General features: G+C 42.9%; 1 protein-coding gene across 1 annotated transcript in view; it reads right to left on the reverse strand.

Moving 5' to 3' along the window:
• slc71a1-2 (solute carrier family 71 member 1-2) overlaps window positions 1-17,896 on the reverse strand; it is a 43,441-nt gene that overhangs the window by 21,275 nt on the left and 4,270 nt on the right. Inside the window, exons 2-7 of the mRNA XM_036986536.2 lie at window positions 15,266-15,361; window positions 8,761-8,823; window positions 8,243-8,370; window positions 7,257-7,371; window positions 6,092-6,310; window positions 4,546-4,659 (exon numbers count right to left, since the gene is read on the reverse strand). Coding sequence (XP_036842431.2) covers window positions 4,546-4,659; window positions 6,092-6,310; window positions 7,257-7,371; window positions 8,243-8,370; window positions 8,761-8,823; window positions 15,266-15,361 — 735 coding nt within the window. The remainder of the gene's footprint in view (window positions 1-4,545; window positions 4,660-6,091; window positions 6,311-7,256; window positions 7,372-8,242; window positions 8,371-8,760; window positions 8,824-15,265; window positions 15,362-17,896) is intronic.

The following is a 17,896-nucleotide window of genomic DNA, read 5'->3' on the forward strand; positions in this document are numbered from 1 at the left end:
ATAAGGTGACGATTAATAATTGACTTATTGATAAAGATATTTCAGATCTTTAAGAGAGTGGATTCGGGAGATAACCGCTCAATACAAATTAATGCTTCTGTGATGCCCCAGGTTATTAATGGTTTAATTAAATCACGTAATCAATTAAACATTAGGTAATCGATTTGATAAAATAGCAACTCATAATTGAATCACAGTCAAGAGACGCGACACTCTGGAGAGCCCTGCGGTTGCGGGCGGTGCAGTTGCCGTACCAGGCGTTGATACAGCCCGACAGAATGCTCTGTAAGTTTGTGAGGGTCTTAGGGGCCAATCCAAATTTCTTCAGCCTCCTGAGGTTGAAGAGGCGTAGTTGCACCTTCTACGCCACACTGTCTGTGTGGGTGGACCATTTCAGATTGTCAGGGATGTGTACGCCGAGAAACTTGAAGCTTTCCACCTTCTCCACTGCGGTCCCGTCTGCTGTTTCCTGAAGTCCATGATCAGCTCCTTCATTTCGTTGACGTTGAGGGAGAGGTTATTTCCCTGGCACCACTCCACCAGGACCCTCACCTCCTCCATGTAGGCTGTCTCATCATTGTTGGTAATCAGGCCTACTACTGTCGTGTTGTCTGCAAACTTGATGATTGAGTTGGAGACGTGCGTGGTCACACAGTCATGGGTGAACTGGGAATGGAAGTGGGTCTAGGGTGTCAGGTAAAGTGGAGGTGATATGATCCTTAACTAGCCTCTCAAAGCACTTGTTGGTGACAGAAGTGAGTGCCATGGGGCGATAGTCATCTAGTTCAGTTACCTTTGCTTTCTTGGGTGGATATCTTGAAGCAAGTGGGGACAGCAGACTGCGATAGGGAGAGATTGAATATGTCAACACTCCAGCCAGCTGGTGTGAGGCTAGGAATGCCATCTGGGCCGGCAGTCATGCGAGGGTTAACGCGTTTAAATGTCTTATTCACGTCGGCCACGTAAAACGAGAGCGGGCCGCATCGGTGGCACTGCGTTATCCTCAAAGCGGGCGAAGTGGTTTAGCTTGTCCGGGAGCAAGACGGTGTCCGCGACATAGCTCGTTCTCCCTTTGTAATCTGTGATGGTCTGTAGACCCCGCCACATACGTCTCGTGTCGGAGTCGTTAATTTGCAACTCCACTGTCTCTGTACGGACATCTTGCCTGTTTGATTGCCTTACGGAATGAATAACTACAATGTTTTGTATTCTGCCATATTCCCAGTTACCTTGCCATGGTTAAATGCTTTCAGTTTTGCACGAATGCTGCCATCTAGCCACGGTTTCTGGTTTGGGTAGGTTTTAATAGTCACAGTGGGAACAACATCCCCAATACACTTCCTGATGAACTCAGGCCGTGTATACGTCAATGATATTTTCAGAGACTACCTGGAACATATCCCAGTCAGCGTGATCAAAACAATCTTGAAGCGTGGATTCCGATTGGTCAGACCAGCGTTGAATAGTCCTTAAACAGGAAGTACCTGTGCTGAGTTTCTGCCTATAGGAAGGGCGGAGCAAAATGGAGTTGTGATCTTACTTGCCGAAGGGAGGGCGGGTGAGGCCTTGTAGTCATCTCGAAAAAGGCGAGTAGTCGTGGTTTAGTGTTTTTCATAAGAGAGTACTACAGTCAATGTGTTGATAAAACTTCTGTAGCTTTTTCCTCATTTGCCTTATTAATATCGACAGCTACAATGTGGCGTCGGGAGATGTGGTTTCCGGTTTGTATGAAGTCCAGTGTAGTTCATTGAGGGCCGTCGGGGTATTGGGAGAATTCCTGGTCGTAATGCTGGTGAGTTACCTCCACTCTGATATCCAAAAGTTATTTCCAGCTGTATGTAATAACACATTATTTTAGCCCAGAATGTTTTTTGTAAGAAGTAACACAACAAAATACTGCAACGTTGCTTAGGAGCTAGAAGCAGAGCTGCCATGTCTGTCGGCACCACCTTACACGTCGTTCGATTGTTTGGAGGGAATAAAATAAAACCTTTGCTCAATCTCAAAGAGGGTTTTATTGTTAGTGATTTTGAACAGTCACTACAGTTGTCGGGCCCTATAAAAATCAGTTCTCTTTTGGTAAACTCCTTTTTCCAGGCTTTAAAGTCATCCTATGTATTCACAGAAAAAAAAAGAATTACAAAAATGGAAGTTCTAAGTTCACAACAATGCTTAAACCACACCTACGACCAATAAAATAAAATAAAACTGGTGTCACACTGCCATGTCAAAGGGCAGTGTGACATATGCGAGAGTTTGGGGGTTGCAGTTTTGAGCCCTGCTGGCTGACTAGTTCTCTAACTGTAGTTAACTGGGGACAGACCAGACCATGTTGTTGACACTATAAAAACAGTAGCCCTACTTGGCCACATTCTAAGGAGTTTGGGGAATTCCAATGGCAGGCTTCTGAACAGTCAGTCACAGATATGAAGCAGACCACATTGTATTATTTTTGTACTCTGAACTTTCCTGCGTGGGAAGAATGGACTTCTCTCCACTATAAATGTGCTGATGCATCACTGTATCTACCCACCAAAATAGGGGTCGAGGCTAGGGGGTAGGAGTTGGGTTGATGCGGATCTTACCATGATTACAGATAATCCTAAATGAATCGTGAATAATGATGAGTGAGAAAGTTAGGCTCACAAATATCATACCCCTACAAATATGATAACTTCTTATTGTATTGGTGAGGGTTCGCATGTCTTGGGGTTATGATCTTTGACTCTCTCTCACTCATCAGGATTATCTGTAATCATGGTAGCATTCACATTAACGTAGAAGTGTTTAGAAACGTATTCTAAGATGACTCCAAAATGACAATACATTATTTACCATTCATTTCTATTGGGCACAATATAATCTGAAACCACCAAAACAAACACAGCAAATGCATCCAACAAATATGTAGCGTCACAAGCTTGACGCAGTCATTGCGTGCTATGAATATGGGATCAAATAGTGAACTTTTGACTACTTTAAGACACAAATGAATTTGTCCCCTAAAATAGGGTGGGCCGAAAGTACAAAAAGTTCAGAAATGTCTAAATGGTTCAACCGATATGGATGAAAAAAAAACTCAAATCTTCCCAAAAGTGTTTTTTAAATATATATTTTTTTTAAAGGCCAGTATCTCTAAATATATAAGAAACCTGGAATGAAATTAACCAAACTAATTAAGCCTAAGGACCTGAGGGGGCTCTACTATATCATTGGCATGTTCATATCAATCACTTGTTGGTGCCTAGACAGACGTGACTCACTTCGGGTTGGGATGGAATCTACAGCATGTCATCCATGGGTGTTATGTTCTTTACCATTTATCAATAACTGTGACAAAAATGCCTCATCTAACCATTTTATAGTATGTAATACACTCAGTTTGAAGAAATGCAAAGGAGATACTTAGAGAATCCAGACAATTTGTCACTCTGGTCACCGATTGCCCTTAAATCAGGCGGGGTGGCAGGTATGAGGTATAGTGTATTAGATAGGTACAGGTATAGGTACAGGTATAGTGGTTAGAGTGTTGGACTAGTAACCGAAATCCCTGATCTGACAAGGTAAAAAAAAACTGTCGCTCTGCCCCTGAACAAGGCAGTTCCTAGGCCATCATTGTAAATAAGAATTTGTTCTTAACTGACTTCCCTAGATAAAGTGGGTAAACTGTTTTCAAATTACTGTGGTTGAAAAAAAAAAAGTTTCAAATTCTACTGGAGGGATTTAATCTGACACATTGAGATATATTTTGGAAGAGAGACATTTGGTGCATTTGGTGATGAGGACTGGACTGCTATCTGTGAAAGGGTCTTCCCCCAAATCCAACTCTATAAGCATACAATATCTAAAATGTTAAATTATTTCATAGAACCTAGTTTACACCGGTTTGCCTTCATTCGTTTCAAAATGTCAACCAGATACTGGCACCATTGAACGTGTATTTTTGGGACTGTAACAGAATCCAGTCTTAAAATGGCAGGAGGTTCATTTACGGATTCAGAAGATCTTAAGACAATACGCTCTTTCACCAAACCTATAACTTCTTTATTTGGACTAACATTGTATTTGAGCCTGACTCTTCTGAACATCTGTTAAATACTCTCGTATATTTTTATTAAAATATTTATTTTGATGTTCACAGCTGAAATAGTGTCTGCGAGGATGTGGCTTTCAGGCTCCTGCTATTTAGAGCCCCAGAAAAAAAAAAAAAAAAAAAAAAACTCACTTTTGATCTGCATGAGAATACTGAGAAATTCTGGAAGATTTGGTCACCATTATAGTCATATGTAGAAAACCATAAATGCCACATAAATCTTACTGCTGTCTTATTTTACAACTGCTAATTTTTCTATTATTTTTAGGGTATTTTTACTTAACTCCCAGGACTCCGTCTGTGTGGTACAAGTTTGTTTTCTTTTCTGTGTAAACGTTTTTTTATTGCTCAAAAAACTTGGGGCCAAATAAAAATCACACGCGGGCCAAATTCGGCCTGTGGGCCGCCAGTTGGAGAACCCTGGATGGGGTGAGTCTCGGTGTTGTCAGTACCTGTCTGAGATAGAGGAAGAAGCTGGAGTATTGTCCGGCCTCAGGCAGGTAAGACAGGAACACTGTGATGCAGATGAGAAGCACCGTGGAATCCTGGCCCACCTTCCGCAGAGACTGGAGATGGGACATAGATTCAGATACATTTTGTTGTCAAACACAGATCGGTTATCCTGTTCCTTAGAGATAGAGGCTCCCCTCAGGCAGAATGGTATTCAGCAAAATTACATAATTCAAAATCACACCAATATTGTTTTGAATGGTCCTTTTAGGACTGACACCCAACTGAGCAGTCTACTCAATGCATCCTCATTAGGTGCTGATGACGATCCCGATTTAGTAGGAAAACCTTTCGTCATCATTTTGATGTCGTGAGATTGACTTTAGATGCAGTATAACGCTGGCTATTTAGCTTACATTGAGGAGAAATTTGAGATAGCTAACGTTAGTCCAAAATAGCTAGCAATGCTAACTTTGCTAGCTAATGACAACATTGCAGTGGTGTATTGTACCAAAGTGAAAAAACTACTTAAGTAGTTTTGGGGGGGGGGGAGGGGGTGTATCTGTACTTTACTATTCATATTTGACAACTTTTACTCACTACGTTCCTAAAGAGATGTACTTTTTACGTCATACATTTTCCCTGACACCCAAAAGTACTTTGAATGCTTAGCAGGACAGGAAAATGTCATCCCTACTGCCTCTGATCTGGCAGACTGACGAACTGAATTCTTAGTTTGTAAATTACGTCTAAATTTTGAAGTGTGTCCCTGGCTAATTTTAAATTATTTATACGCAAGTACATTTTAGCAATTACAACTTAAGTATATTTAACAGGGTGACTAACTTTTACTTGAGTCATTTCCTATTTAGGCTTCTTTACTGTTACTCAAGACAGTTGGGCACTTTTTCTACCACTGCAACATTGCCATCTGTCTAAAGTAAATATTTAATAGAAAACTATGTGCCTACTTTAGCAATGTCATGATATTCCCAAGCACCTACAGTATACATTTAGACACAGTCATTAGTTCCGATTCAAAGTCATTAGCCCTCGTTCTACTTTTGAGCATCAATATGGTTGCGGCGTCTGTAGAACGTTGATCACTATGGCAACGACATGATTCAAGTGACGGAGATGCCAGCCATGAATAGTACTCACAGTGGAGGGGTCAGCCTGCTCCTAGGAGGTAATATACTAAAGTACTATAATATTTTACTATATAATACAGTATAGTACTCACAGTGAAGGTGGCAGCATACTACAGTACTATAATAGCATAGTACTCACAGCGAAGGGGTCAGCCTGCTCCTAGGAGGTAATATACTAAAGTACTATAATATTTTACTATATAATACAGTATAGTACTCACAGTGAAGGAGTCAGCATACTACAGTACTATAATAGCGTAGTACTCACAGCGAAGGGGTCAGACTGCTCCTAGGAGGTAATATACTAAAGTACTATAATATTTTACTATATAATACAGTATAGTACTCACAGTGAAGGTGGCAGCATACTACAGTACTATAATAGCATAGTACTCACAGCGAAGGGGTCAGCCTGCTCCCAGGAGATGGGTGCTCCCCAGGAGGCTGGTCTCATCTTCTCGGGCAACGACTCAGGGACGACCACCAGGATGAAAATGATGTCCAGTAGGGCGATGGCCGTAGCCAGGATAACTACCAGGGTGTCACCGTACGTCTCCGACAGGTACGCTCCAATGGCCGGGCTCGTCACTAGGCTGGCTGCAAAGGTAGCGGACACCTGAAGGGTGGGTGGTGGGGCAGTAGATAAAGGAGACAGAGGGGAGAGGAGAGAGAATGTTAGAGGGGAGGACAGGAGAATTGGTGTCATTCTAAAGTCAGGAGTATTATTTATTTATATCAAAAGTTTGGGGTCACTTAGAAATTTCCTTGTTTTTGAAAATGGTCCATTAAAATAACATCAAATTGATCAGAAATCCAGTGCAGACATTGTTAATGTTGTAAATGGCTATTGTAGCTGGAAACGGCTGATTAGAATAAATACAAATAAATAGAATATCTACATAGTTGTACAGAGGCCCATTATCAGCAAACATCACTCCTGCGTTCCAATGGCACATCGTGTTAGCTAATCCAAGTTTATCATTTTAAAAAGACTAATTGATCATTAGAAAACCCTTTTGCAATTATGTTAGCACAGCTGATAACTGTTGTGCTAATTAAAGAAGCAAAAAAAAAAAAAAAAAAAAACCTGGCCTTCTTTAGACTAGTTGAGTATCTTTGTGGAGCATCAGCATTCGATTACAGGCTCAAAATGGCCAGAAGCAAAAGGACTTTCTTCTGAAACTCGTCACTATTCTTGTTGTGAGAAATGAAGGCTATTCCATGCGGGAAATTGCCAAGAAACTGAAGATCTCGTACAACGCTGTGTACTACTCCCTTCACAGAACAGCGCAAACTGGCTCTAACCAGAATAGAAAGAGTGGGAGGCCCCGGTGCACAACTGAGCAAGAGGACAAGTGCATTAGTGTCTCTAGTTTGAGAAACAGACAGCTCACAAGTCCTCAACTGTCAGCTTCATTAAATAGAACCCATAAAACACCAGTCTCAATGTCAACAGTGAAAAGGCGACTCTGGGATGCAGCATATATACAAAACAGCAAAAATAACACTAATAGGATGCCCATCTAGGTTATTATTGTTGTTATTTAGTTTCCCCTCCTCACCAAACCATAGGCTGTGCTCCTCTCGTGTTCTGCCGTGATGTCCGCCACGTACGCAAAGATCACAGAGAAGGTGACGGCAAACACACCAGACATGGAAATGACTGCAAAGTACCACCTGAAGAGAGGACGGGAAGGAGGGAGGTGAAGAGATGAAGAGATGAGTCAAGGTGATATGTTAGCAAGTCTGTATAGCTCTATTGCGACTGTGGATACCACTACAGTGGAGGTCCTGTTGAACCACAGGGAAACGACCGATACGGGGACAGCGATAGGGGGGGGGGGGGACAGCGATACGGGGGCAGTTGCTTAATCTACTCTTGAACTTAAAGCTGCAATATGTAACTTTTTGGATGACCCGACCCCATGCACATAGAAGTGTGTGTTATAGATATGTAGATATGTTAGTCACATTGAAAGCAAGTCTAAGAAGTGGTAGCTCTGTTCTATGTGCGCTGTTTCTATGCTTCCCATTCGTGCGTCTTTTACTTTCGGTTTTGTACACCAGCTTCAAAACAGCTGAAAATACAATTGTTTTGGTTGTGAAAATATATTTCACAGCGGTTTTGGACAGTACAATGATTCTCTACACCAGGGGTACTCAACTCTTACCCTACCAGGTCTGGAGGCTGATGGTTTTCTGTTCTACCTGATCATTCATCGCACACTCACCTGGTGTCCCAGGTCCAAATCAGTCCCTAGTTAGAGGGAAACAGTGAACAAAAATGCAGTGGGACTGGCTTCGATGTCCTGGGTGGAGTTTGAAGGCCCTATACTATATACTTGCTTGTTTTTTTGTCACAAACTGAAATTAGAACTATTAGAATTGTAGCAACCAGGAAATGGCGGGGCAATGTCTACACAGTGCGTCTTTAAAACACCTTCACAGACTTGAAGTTGACCATGCTTTTTTAAAAATGTTATTAATCTGGCTCTGCACCATCACAGCCCATAGAGATGTATTAGTGATGTAGTGTGTGTGTTCTCACCATGGGCTGATCTTCATGAGGGGGATGGGGGCGCAGGTGAAGAAGACTGTTAGCAGCAGGAAGGACTTCCTACCCCATACATCTGACAGCGCACCAATCAGAGGAGCACTCAGGAATGACAAAATACCCTAGGGGAGGGAGAGAAATGAGGAGACCTTGGTGATCTGTGCACTGAAATAATGAGTAACTAACATGGACAATCCTTCACACGTACCGTTTGTGGCTCTAGACCAGTAGTCCATGCTTTCCCATGATACAACCTACTATACTAGGCATACACACTCCCACCTTCCAACATCTACACACACACACACATCCCCAACTTGAGGTTAACATCTACACAGACAACCTGAGGTGAAAGTCACTGAAACTCTCCACTACATAGTCAACAAGAGATGAACAGCATCTACACACCCAACTACATAAACATGGATCATGGTGAGTTTACCTAATGAGTGTCCTAGCTACAGGCTAGACTCCAACAAGCTAGGCCGCTGTATAAACTGTCGTTATCTTACCTTGACACCGTGAATAAGCCCATTCATCAGGAATGTGTGTTGAGGGAATGTTTGATGTAAGACCTGGGGAAACAAACACAGATAACACCTCAACCGTTGTGTCCATACAGTAGCCTACAGTAAGGTAACACTGTACTGTGTGGGTTAACACTCATGCATTCACAATATCAACTTCAATATAAAAATAAAAGAGAAAACAAAAATAACTTGTCTATTAGTACAGTGTAACAGACGTATGACCTAAGGTGACTGGTATTCACTAGAGGAACCCCCCCCCCCCCCCTCAAAAAAAAGAATGCATTTGACATGGCTGATGGGTACCTTGAAGAAAAATGTACTTTACTACGACTGTGATCAAATGGCCAGGTGAGACAACCACATAAGACGAATGCACAAACTGTAAATCGTTATGGATAAAGAGTCTAAATGACAACTATTTAAACATGTTCACATAGGTCAAACAGCAGCACAGGAAAATACCCATTACACAGTATCCACTTCATTATTTGATCATGACCTTTCTGCGTCTGAGATACTGAGAGAACAAATACAATTAGTTAGGTCACAGGAACTAAAAGCAGAGGTGGAAAGGTCGAAGCACACTGTGTAAAGTTAGGTATCTTTTAAAGTAAACCGTTTGGTTTCATTGTTAACTGAAGGGAGGTCTAAGGAAGGTCACTGAAACACATTGTGCATTTGAGGGAAGTCAGGCATGGCAGTCCAAATCCTAAATGCTAAGTCAATGCCATGCGGTTTTAAAAAGTCAATAGTATTTGAGATGTACTTCTTGCCTGCTTCACAGCGGTAGGTAGATTAATGTACGTTGGTAGTTAAATGAGCTGGGAACATTGATGCCAATCTCTAGTCTCCCCAGTGCCCTCTGATTAACCCAAAATGCAAAAAAATGTTGACCTCTCTGAAATGTAGTCAGGACAACAGAGTCAAGATAAGCTCCATTAACACTCCACTCCAGACATATTTATTTTTCTTTAACCAGACAAGTCAGTTAAGAACAAATTCTTATTTTCAATGACGGCCTAGGAACAGTGGGTTAACGGCCTTGTCCAGTGGCAGAACGACAGATTTACCTTGTCAGCTCAGGGATTCGACCTAGCAACCTTTGTTACTAGTCCAACGCTCTAACCACTAGGCTACCTGCCGCCCCAGACTGAGCAGACTAAAGGTTGAAAACACTCCAAAATGAGAGGTTCTACTGAACTTGTCAATAACAAAAAGTTAAAACACTTGCTTTCACATTACGTTGCAAAACGTTTTGCTACCTTGTGCCGTAATGAACATGTGTGCATGCATGTCAATATTGTAGCTCAAAGATCATTTGTGGTCAGTAACTGGAGCCGTAGTAAACATGTCAGTGCCATTGCAAGGCAGTGTATGAAAATAACGATCTCCTGGACAACAACACAAACAATGTATTTTCAAATTCACTATTATATAAAAACAATGTGTAATAAGGGTTGGCCCCTTGTTTCATGAGTTGAAATAAAAGATGGCAGAAATGTTCCAATCTCACAAAAAAAAGAAGCTTATTTCTCAAAATTGTGCACACATTTGTTTATATCCCTGTTAGTGAGCATTTCTCCTTTGCCAAGATAATCCATCCACCTGACAGGTGTGTCATATCAAGAAGCTGATCAAAAAAGCACAAACATTACACACGTGCACTTTGTGCTGGGGACAATAAAGGCCACTAAATGGACAGTTTTATTACAACACAATGCCCCAGACGTCTCAAGTTCAGGGAGCGTGCAACTGGCATACTGACTGCAGGAATGTCCACCAGAGCTGTTACCAAAGAATTAAAATGTTGATTTCTGCGAATTTAGCAGTATGTTCAACTGTCCTCACAACCACAGACCACGTGTAACCACACCAGCCCAGGAGGTTCACACCAGGGTCTGCAGTACGGCGTAGACTTCAGTGGGCAAATGCTCACCTTTGATGGCCCCTGGCACGCTGGAGATGTGTGCTCTTCGCAGATTAATCCCGGTGTCAACTGTACCGGGCAGATTGCGTCGTGTGGGCGAGCGGTTTGCTGATGTCAATGTTGTAAACAGAGTGCCCCATTGTGGCGGTGAGGTTATGGTATGGGCAGGCATAAGCTACAGATTAACACAATTGCATTTTATCCATAGAAATTTGAATGCACAGAGATATCGGGATGAGATCCTGAGGACCATTGTCGTGTCACCGCCATCACCTCATGTTTTTAAATGACAATGCATGGCCTAACGTCGCAAGGATCGGTACACAATTCCTGGAAGCTGAAAATGTCCCATATCTTCCATGGCCTGCATACTCAGACAAGTCACCCATTGAGCACGTTTAGGAGGCTCTGGATCGATTAGTATGACAGCGTGTTCCAGTTCCCAACAATATCCAGCAACTTTGCACAGCCATTGATGAGTGGGACAACATTCCAAAGTCCACAATCAACTCTATGCAACGGAGATGTGTCATGCTGCGTGAGACATTTGGCGTTTAAGGTGTTTGTGACCAACTGATGCATACCTGTATTCCCAGTCATGGGAAATCCATAGATGAAATTATTTCAAATCGACTGATTTCTTTATATTAACTATAACTCAAAATATTGTTACATGTTAGGTTTATATTTTTGAACATTGTATATAGTTTGTCTGATATGATTAGTTCTTTCAGTAGTTCTTCCATTGAGGGGAGTCACGTTTACATCTAGGCCCCGTCCCAAATAGCACCCTATTGTGAGAGAAAAATGACAGACAATAACTAGGGATAGTTTAGGACTAGAACAAACCTGTCTCTCAAAATCATCCTTGCATCTGGGAGACTAATCCAGGGTGGGGTTAAGGCAACAACCCACATGCAGATAATGGCAGGATGAACCCAGAGTGGCTTATGATGCTCCTTGGTGTGCATGGGAGGGGTTGAACCAACCATGACTGAGTATTGACCAGCCTCATTATTAAAATAATTAAATAAAGATGATTGTTTGAAGAAATGACAATGTCTCTCACTTGATTAGAATATTTCACGACACTATATAGTGCACTACTTTTGACCAGAGCCCTATTGGCCCTTTTCAAAGGTAGTGCACTATATAGGGAATAGGGTGCCATTTGGGACTCAGACCTATAACAACAACCGTGCGCTGAACTTCTCTCCCTTGCTTTCTGATAAGCCCTTTCAAAAGTGAAAGGGACCTCGTTCAAATAATACAGTGTTTGATGTACCTTTACATATTCAGCCCATTAGTTCCTACCAACATTAGTTCCTACCTCTCATCCACACAACAGGCTGCGTCATCAGGCTCACTCAACATTTAATTATCAATTCAATTATTCATAGCCGTTATAGTGCAGCTGATTGTGGGGAAATGTCACTCCCTGGTTGTGCTTAGGAAATAATTAGGAATGGGTGGGAGGAATGAATGCAACATAAAACAGTCATTATGAATGCTTTATACAATCCGGTTCTTTTGGGGGACGAGGGTTCTTATCATTTTGGTCATTTAGCAGACACTCTTATCCAGAGCGACTGTTGTTGTGCTCAGTGGTGGCTTAGAGACACCTATAGAGATCTGAGATATTGATGAAAAACATTGTAATATTAGGGGTTTTCCTGGATCAAAATGGGGCTTAGGTGGTGGGCGTGGCGGGGGTATGGCCACGAGGGTGGCCAATGGTGCAGTCGCCCGACTTGACATTTTAGAGGCCCTCGTTGGCCGCAGTGACAATTTAGCAGTTTTAAAGCTAATTTCTTGCAATTCTCCACAGATGTGATTTCCATCGCTTACGCTATTTGAGTGACAAACGTTATAACAAAATCAAATCAGATCCTCAACACTGGGGCCCCACAAGGGTGCGTTCTGAGCTCTCTCCTGTACTCCCTGTTCACCCACGACTGCGTGGCCATGCACGCCTCCAACTCAATCAAGTTTGCAGATGACACTACAGTGGTAGGCTTGATTACCAACAACAACGAGACGGCCTACAGGGAGGACGTGAGGGCCCTCGGAGTGTGGTGTCAGGAAAATAACCTTGAGGAAATAAACTCCAGGAAACAGCAGAGGGAGCACCCCCCTATCCACATCGACAGGGCAGTAGTGGAGAGGGTAGTAGGTTTAAAGTTCCTCGGCGTACACATCACGGACAAACTGAATTGGTCCACCCACACAGACAGCGTCGTGAAGAAGGCGCAGCAGTGCCTCTTCAACATCAGGAGGCTGAAGAATTTTGGCTCATCACCAAAAGCACACAAACTTCTACAGATGCACAATTGAGAGCATCCTGTCGGGCTGTATCACCGCCTGATACGGCAACTGCTCCGCCCACAACCGTAAGGCTCTCCAGAGGGTAGTGAGGTCTGCACAACGCATCACCGGGGGCAAACTACCTGCCCTCCAGGACACCTACACCACACGATGTCACAGGAAGGCCAAAAATATCATCAAGGACAACAACCACCCGAGCCACTGCCTGTTCACCCTGCTATCATCCAGAAGGTGAGGTCAGTACAGGTGCTTCAAAGCTGGGACCGAGAGACTGAAAAACAGCTTCTAGCTCAAGGCCATCAGACTGTTAAACAGCATTGAGTGGCTGCTGCCAACATACTGACTCGACTCCAGCCACTTTAATAATGGAAAAATTAATGTAAAAATGTATCACTAGCCACTTTAAACAATGCCACTTAATATGTTTACATACCCAACATTACTCATCTCATATGTATATACTGTACTCGATACCATCCAATGCATCTTGCCTATGCCGTTCTGTACCATCACTCATTCACATATTTGTATGCACATATTCTTCATCCCTTTACACTTGTGTGTATAAGGTAGTTGTTGTGAAATTGTTAGGTTAGATTACTCGTTGGTTATTACTGCATTGTCGGAACTAGAAGCACAAACATTTTGTGAGTCACACCTGAGACCAGGTGGTGGTTTACTCATGTGATAATGACCGAGAAGCCGGTTTGGAGGATATATTGGCATGAGTGTTGTTAGGCCCAAGGCTTTAGCCAGTGGTAAATTTGTGCAACAGACACAGGCGTTGCGTTCCTGTTCCCTACCGCACGTAGAACAACGTAAGCTAGAGAACAGGTGGTGGTTTGGGCTACCGTGAGCATGGGTTGTATCACTACTGTATGTAATCCTAGGTAGGCTCCATAGTTGAGGGGAGCAGGTGGACACAGCTGTGTGGTGGTTTACCTACTTACAGTTTCTACTGTGGGGATGGGCGTGGTGAGCTCAGCTGTGAGTAGTCCTATGTGACGTAGTCCTATGCTCTACAGTACAGATCACTGAATAAACCCTATGGGTCCTGGTCAACAGTAGTGCACTCTAGGGATGTGACCGTGGGCTCAGGGGGTTAACCTACCGTTAGCATGGGTATGGTATGCTCAGTTTTTTATTTTTATGTTCATTTATCCAATATTTTACCAGGTAAGTTGACTGAGAACACGTTCTCATTTACAGCAACGACCTGGGGAATAGTTACAGGGGAGAGGGGGATGAATGAGCCAATTGTAAACTGGGGATTATTAGGTGACCGTGATGGTTTGAGGGCCAGATTGGGAATTTAGCCAGGACACCGGGGTTAACACCCCTACTCTTACGATAAGTGCCATGGGATCTTTAATGACCTCAAGAGTCAGGACACCCGTTTAACGTCCCATCCGAAAGACAGCACCCTACACAGGGCAGTATCCTGGGGCATTGGGATATTTTTTTTAAGACCAGAGGAAAGAGTGCCTACTACTGGCCCTCCAACACCACTTCCAGCAGCATCTGGTCTCCCATCCAGGGACTGACCAGGCCCAACCCTGCTTAGCTTCAGAAGCAAGCCAGCAGCATCTGGTCTCCCATCCAGGGACCGACCAGGCCCAACCCTGCTTAGCTTCAGAAGCAAGCCAGCAGCATCTGGTCTCCCATCCAGGGACCGACCAGGCCCAACCCTGCTTAGCTTCAGAAGCAAGCCAGCAGCATCTGGTCTCCCATCCAGGGACCGACCAGGCCCAACCCTGCTTAGCTTCAGAAGCAAGCCAGCAGCATCTGGTCTCCCATCCAGGGACTGACCAGGCCCAACCCTGCTTAGCTTCAGAAGCAAGCCAGCAGCATCTGGACTCCCATCCAGGGACCGACCAGGCCCAACCCTGCTTAGCTTCAGAAGCAAGCCAGCAGCATCTGGTCTCCCATCCAGGGACCGACCAGGCCCAACCCTGCTTAGCTTCAGAAGCAAGCCAGCAGCATCTGGTCTCCCATCCAGGGACCGACCAGGCCCAACCCTGCTTAGCTTCAGAAGCAAGCCAGCAGCATCTGGTCTCCCATCCAGGGACTGACCAGGCCCAACCCTGCTTAGCTTCAGAAGCAAGCCAGCAGCATCTGGTCTCCCATCCAGGGACTGACCAGGCCCAACCCTGCTTAGCTTCAGAAGCAAGCCAGCAGTGGTATGCAGGGTGGTGTGCTGCTGACTTTGTTTGATGGCGGGGGGGATTAACCTACCGTTAACATGGGCGTGGTAAGAAGCCCCCAGGCAAAGAACTCCAGGAAGATCACCACCACAGCATGATAGACGCTTGGATCACCCATCCCCTGAGGCTACAGCATGGAGAGAGAGAAGAAGAATGGAAAAGAGAGAGATAAGAGAAAAGGAGGGAGGAGGGAGAGAGGAGAAAAAAGAAGAAAAAAAAAGATTAGCTGACAGGCATACAATTCCAAAATGCTGTATGCACATCCACAAAACTTTAATTGAAATAGCCAACGGACAACACTCGTTTCAAAAATAGTGTGTGCAGTGTGAGTGAACAGCCAGTAAACTGCAACAGGTGCTGAGTATAGTGAGTGGGACTGCCCTTCTAACCCCAAGTGTCCACTAACATGTTGACTTCTGCTCATGGATTTAAAAGGAATAGACTGGTGAAACATGATGGAAATCCCTACCCACGCCAACACCAATCCAATCCTTTTACATGTGTAGGGAGGAATGCAGACGCGTCCACTTCCTGGAGATGGAAGAAGGGACATGGGAGTCTTGACAGGTGAGAGGTGGGAAAGCCATGTTGGCTGTTAAAAGTAGGGCTTGGATGTGTTCGTTCTAGACCACAAATCATGCAATGCAATGTCAAGAACGGCTAGTTTCATTCTGACTGCCATCGCCTAGATCAAGCTAGTCTGCAGGTAGCCAAAACCGTGTCAAAGGCCATTCCAAAGTACTACTGCTGAGAACATATGGTTCTCGTGAGATCTCATTGGCTCAAGACTATAGCCAACATAAACACGTGGCATCTCCCTCTCAATTCTAGTACCTACCCAAACCATGCTCCAAAAGGACCACATTACTCAATCAAGATCATTGACCTTTTGGTTATTATTGAAGCCTGAATTGAAGGGACAAAACTCAAGCAAACTCACAGCGTATTTCAGCCAGCTAGGTAACATTTTTGTTTGGAGTAGTGTGAACTGACAAAGTCATTAACTGACAACAATTCATGTTGTCAACAAAATGTCAGTGATTTCAGATGACATTTACAAATCATGCATTTTATAGCCATCACATCCCTACAGACATTGTACCAACCTCATGCTTCAGCTAGCTACCTAGGAAAGCAACACACTCAACCAGTGAGTGAGTGAGTATGTACGATATATTTAAAAAAAAATATATATATATAAAAATAATTCTGTAAACATATCGGAATCGGATGAATTTAGCTAAAAATGCCAACATCGGTATCGGCCCGATGTCTAGTTTAACGGAAGTGTGCAAAACCGATGTCAAAGCTGACCTGCATACCTACACTAGCATTCAAAAGTTGTCACTTAGAAATGTCCTTGTTTCTGAAAGTAAAGCAAAAAAAAGAAGAAGGTTGTCCATTAAAATAACATCAAATTGATCAGAAATACAGTGTAGACATTGTTAATGTTGTAAATGACTATTGTAGCTGGAAACAGCAGATTTTTTAAAATGGAATACCTCCATGTTGGAGGAAATTGTAGTTGAAATGATTAATTATGTATACATTTAAATTATAACCATTTATTTTAATACTGTTATGTTGTGGTATGAAATGTATGGGTTTTCAGTTAAACTAGGACTGAAAATGTAGTTAAAACGAATGAATTGTCTGTACCTTGCGGGTTTAAGGGAGAAGGAGGGTATATCTCTTTAGACAGATAAGAATTTTCATTGATGTTCCATTAGCGGAGAAGAGTATATCTTTTAGACAGATTGGAATGTTTTGCTTTATGAGGGGAGTAGAAGACAATCTCCAGACCTGAAGACACTGCGCTATTGTGTGGATCGGAGAAAGTGTGAGAACTGATGACGTCATTTTGATATTCTATTTAAAATTTAATGTTCTTTGTATTTTGGATCAGTAATCAAGAATAAATGCTGAACTTGTTTTTAAAGACAAGTCTCTTGCTATTTCATGCAAATGATAAATGTACAACTTATTATGAAATAGAGAGAGTGTGAATTTGGTTTTTGGCTACAAAACATATAAGAATTTAGAATTCCTCTAACAGCCCATTATCAGCAACCATCACCCCTGGGTTCCAATGGCACATTGTGTTAGCTAATCCAAGTTGATCATTTTAAAAAGGCTAATTGATCATTAGAAAACACTTTTACAATTATGTTAGCACAGCTGAAAACTGTTGCTCTAATTAAGAAGCAATAAAACTGGCCCCCTTTAGACTAGTTGAGTATCTTTGTGGAGCATCAGCATTCGATTACAGGCTCAAAATGGCCAGAAGCAAAAGGACTTTCTTCTGAAACTCGTCACTCTATTCTTGTTGTGAGAAATGAAGGCTATTCTATGCGAGAAATTGCCAAGAAACTGAAGATCTCGTACAACCGTGCCTCCATTCACAGAACAGCAATAAGAACTGTCTTATAAAATAACCATCATTTATATGACACCTAGCTATATAGTTAGCTAGCTACTGTAAAACTGTCGTTTTACTATGTTTTTGGGGAAGAACATTGTCCATCCATGAGCTAGCTAGCTAGCTTTTTATTTATGACCAACACCTTTACAAGCATCGTAGCATACGTATCGAAGAATCGCTGTGACATGAAATACGAGTGAGTGTGTAATCAATGCGTAAAACTAGGTAAAAAAATAAGAA

Source organism: Oncorhynchus mykiss, chromosome 8 (genome assembly GCF_057628025.1).
Source record: "Oncorhynchus mykiss isolate SJ-2025 chromosome 8, ASM5762802v1, whole genome shotgun sequence".
Taxonomy (NCBI): Eukaryota; Metazoa; Chordata; class Actinopteri; order Salmoniformes; family Salmonidae; genus Oncorhynchus; species Oncorhynchus mykiss.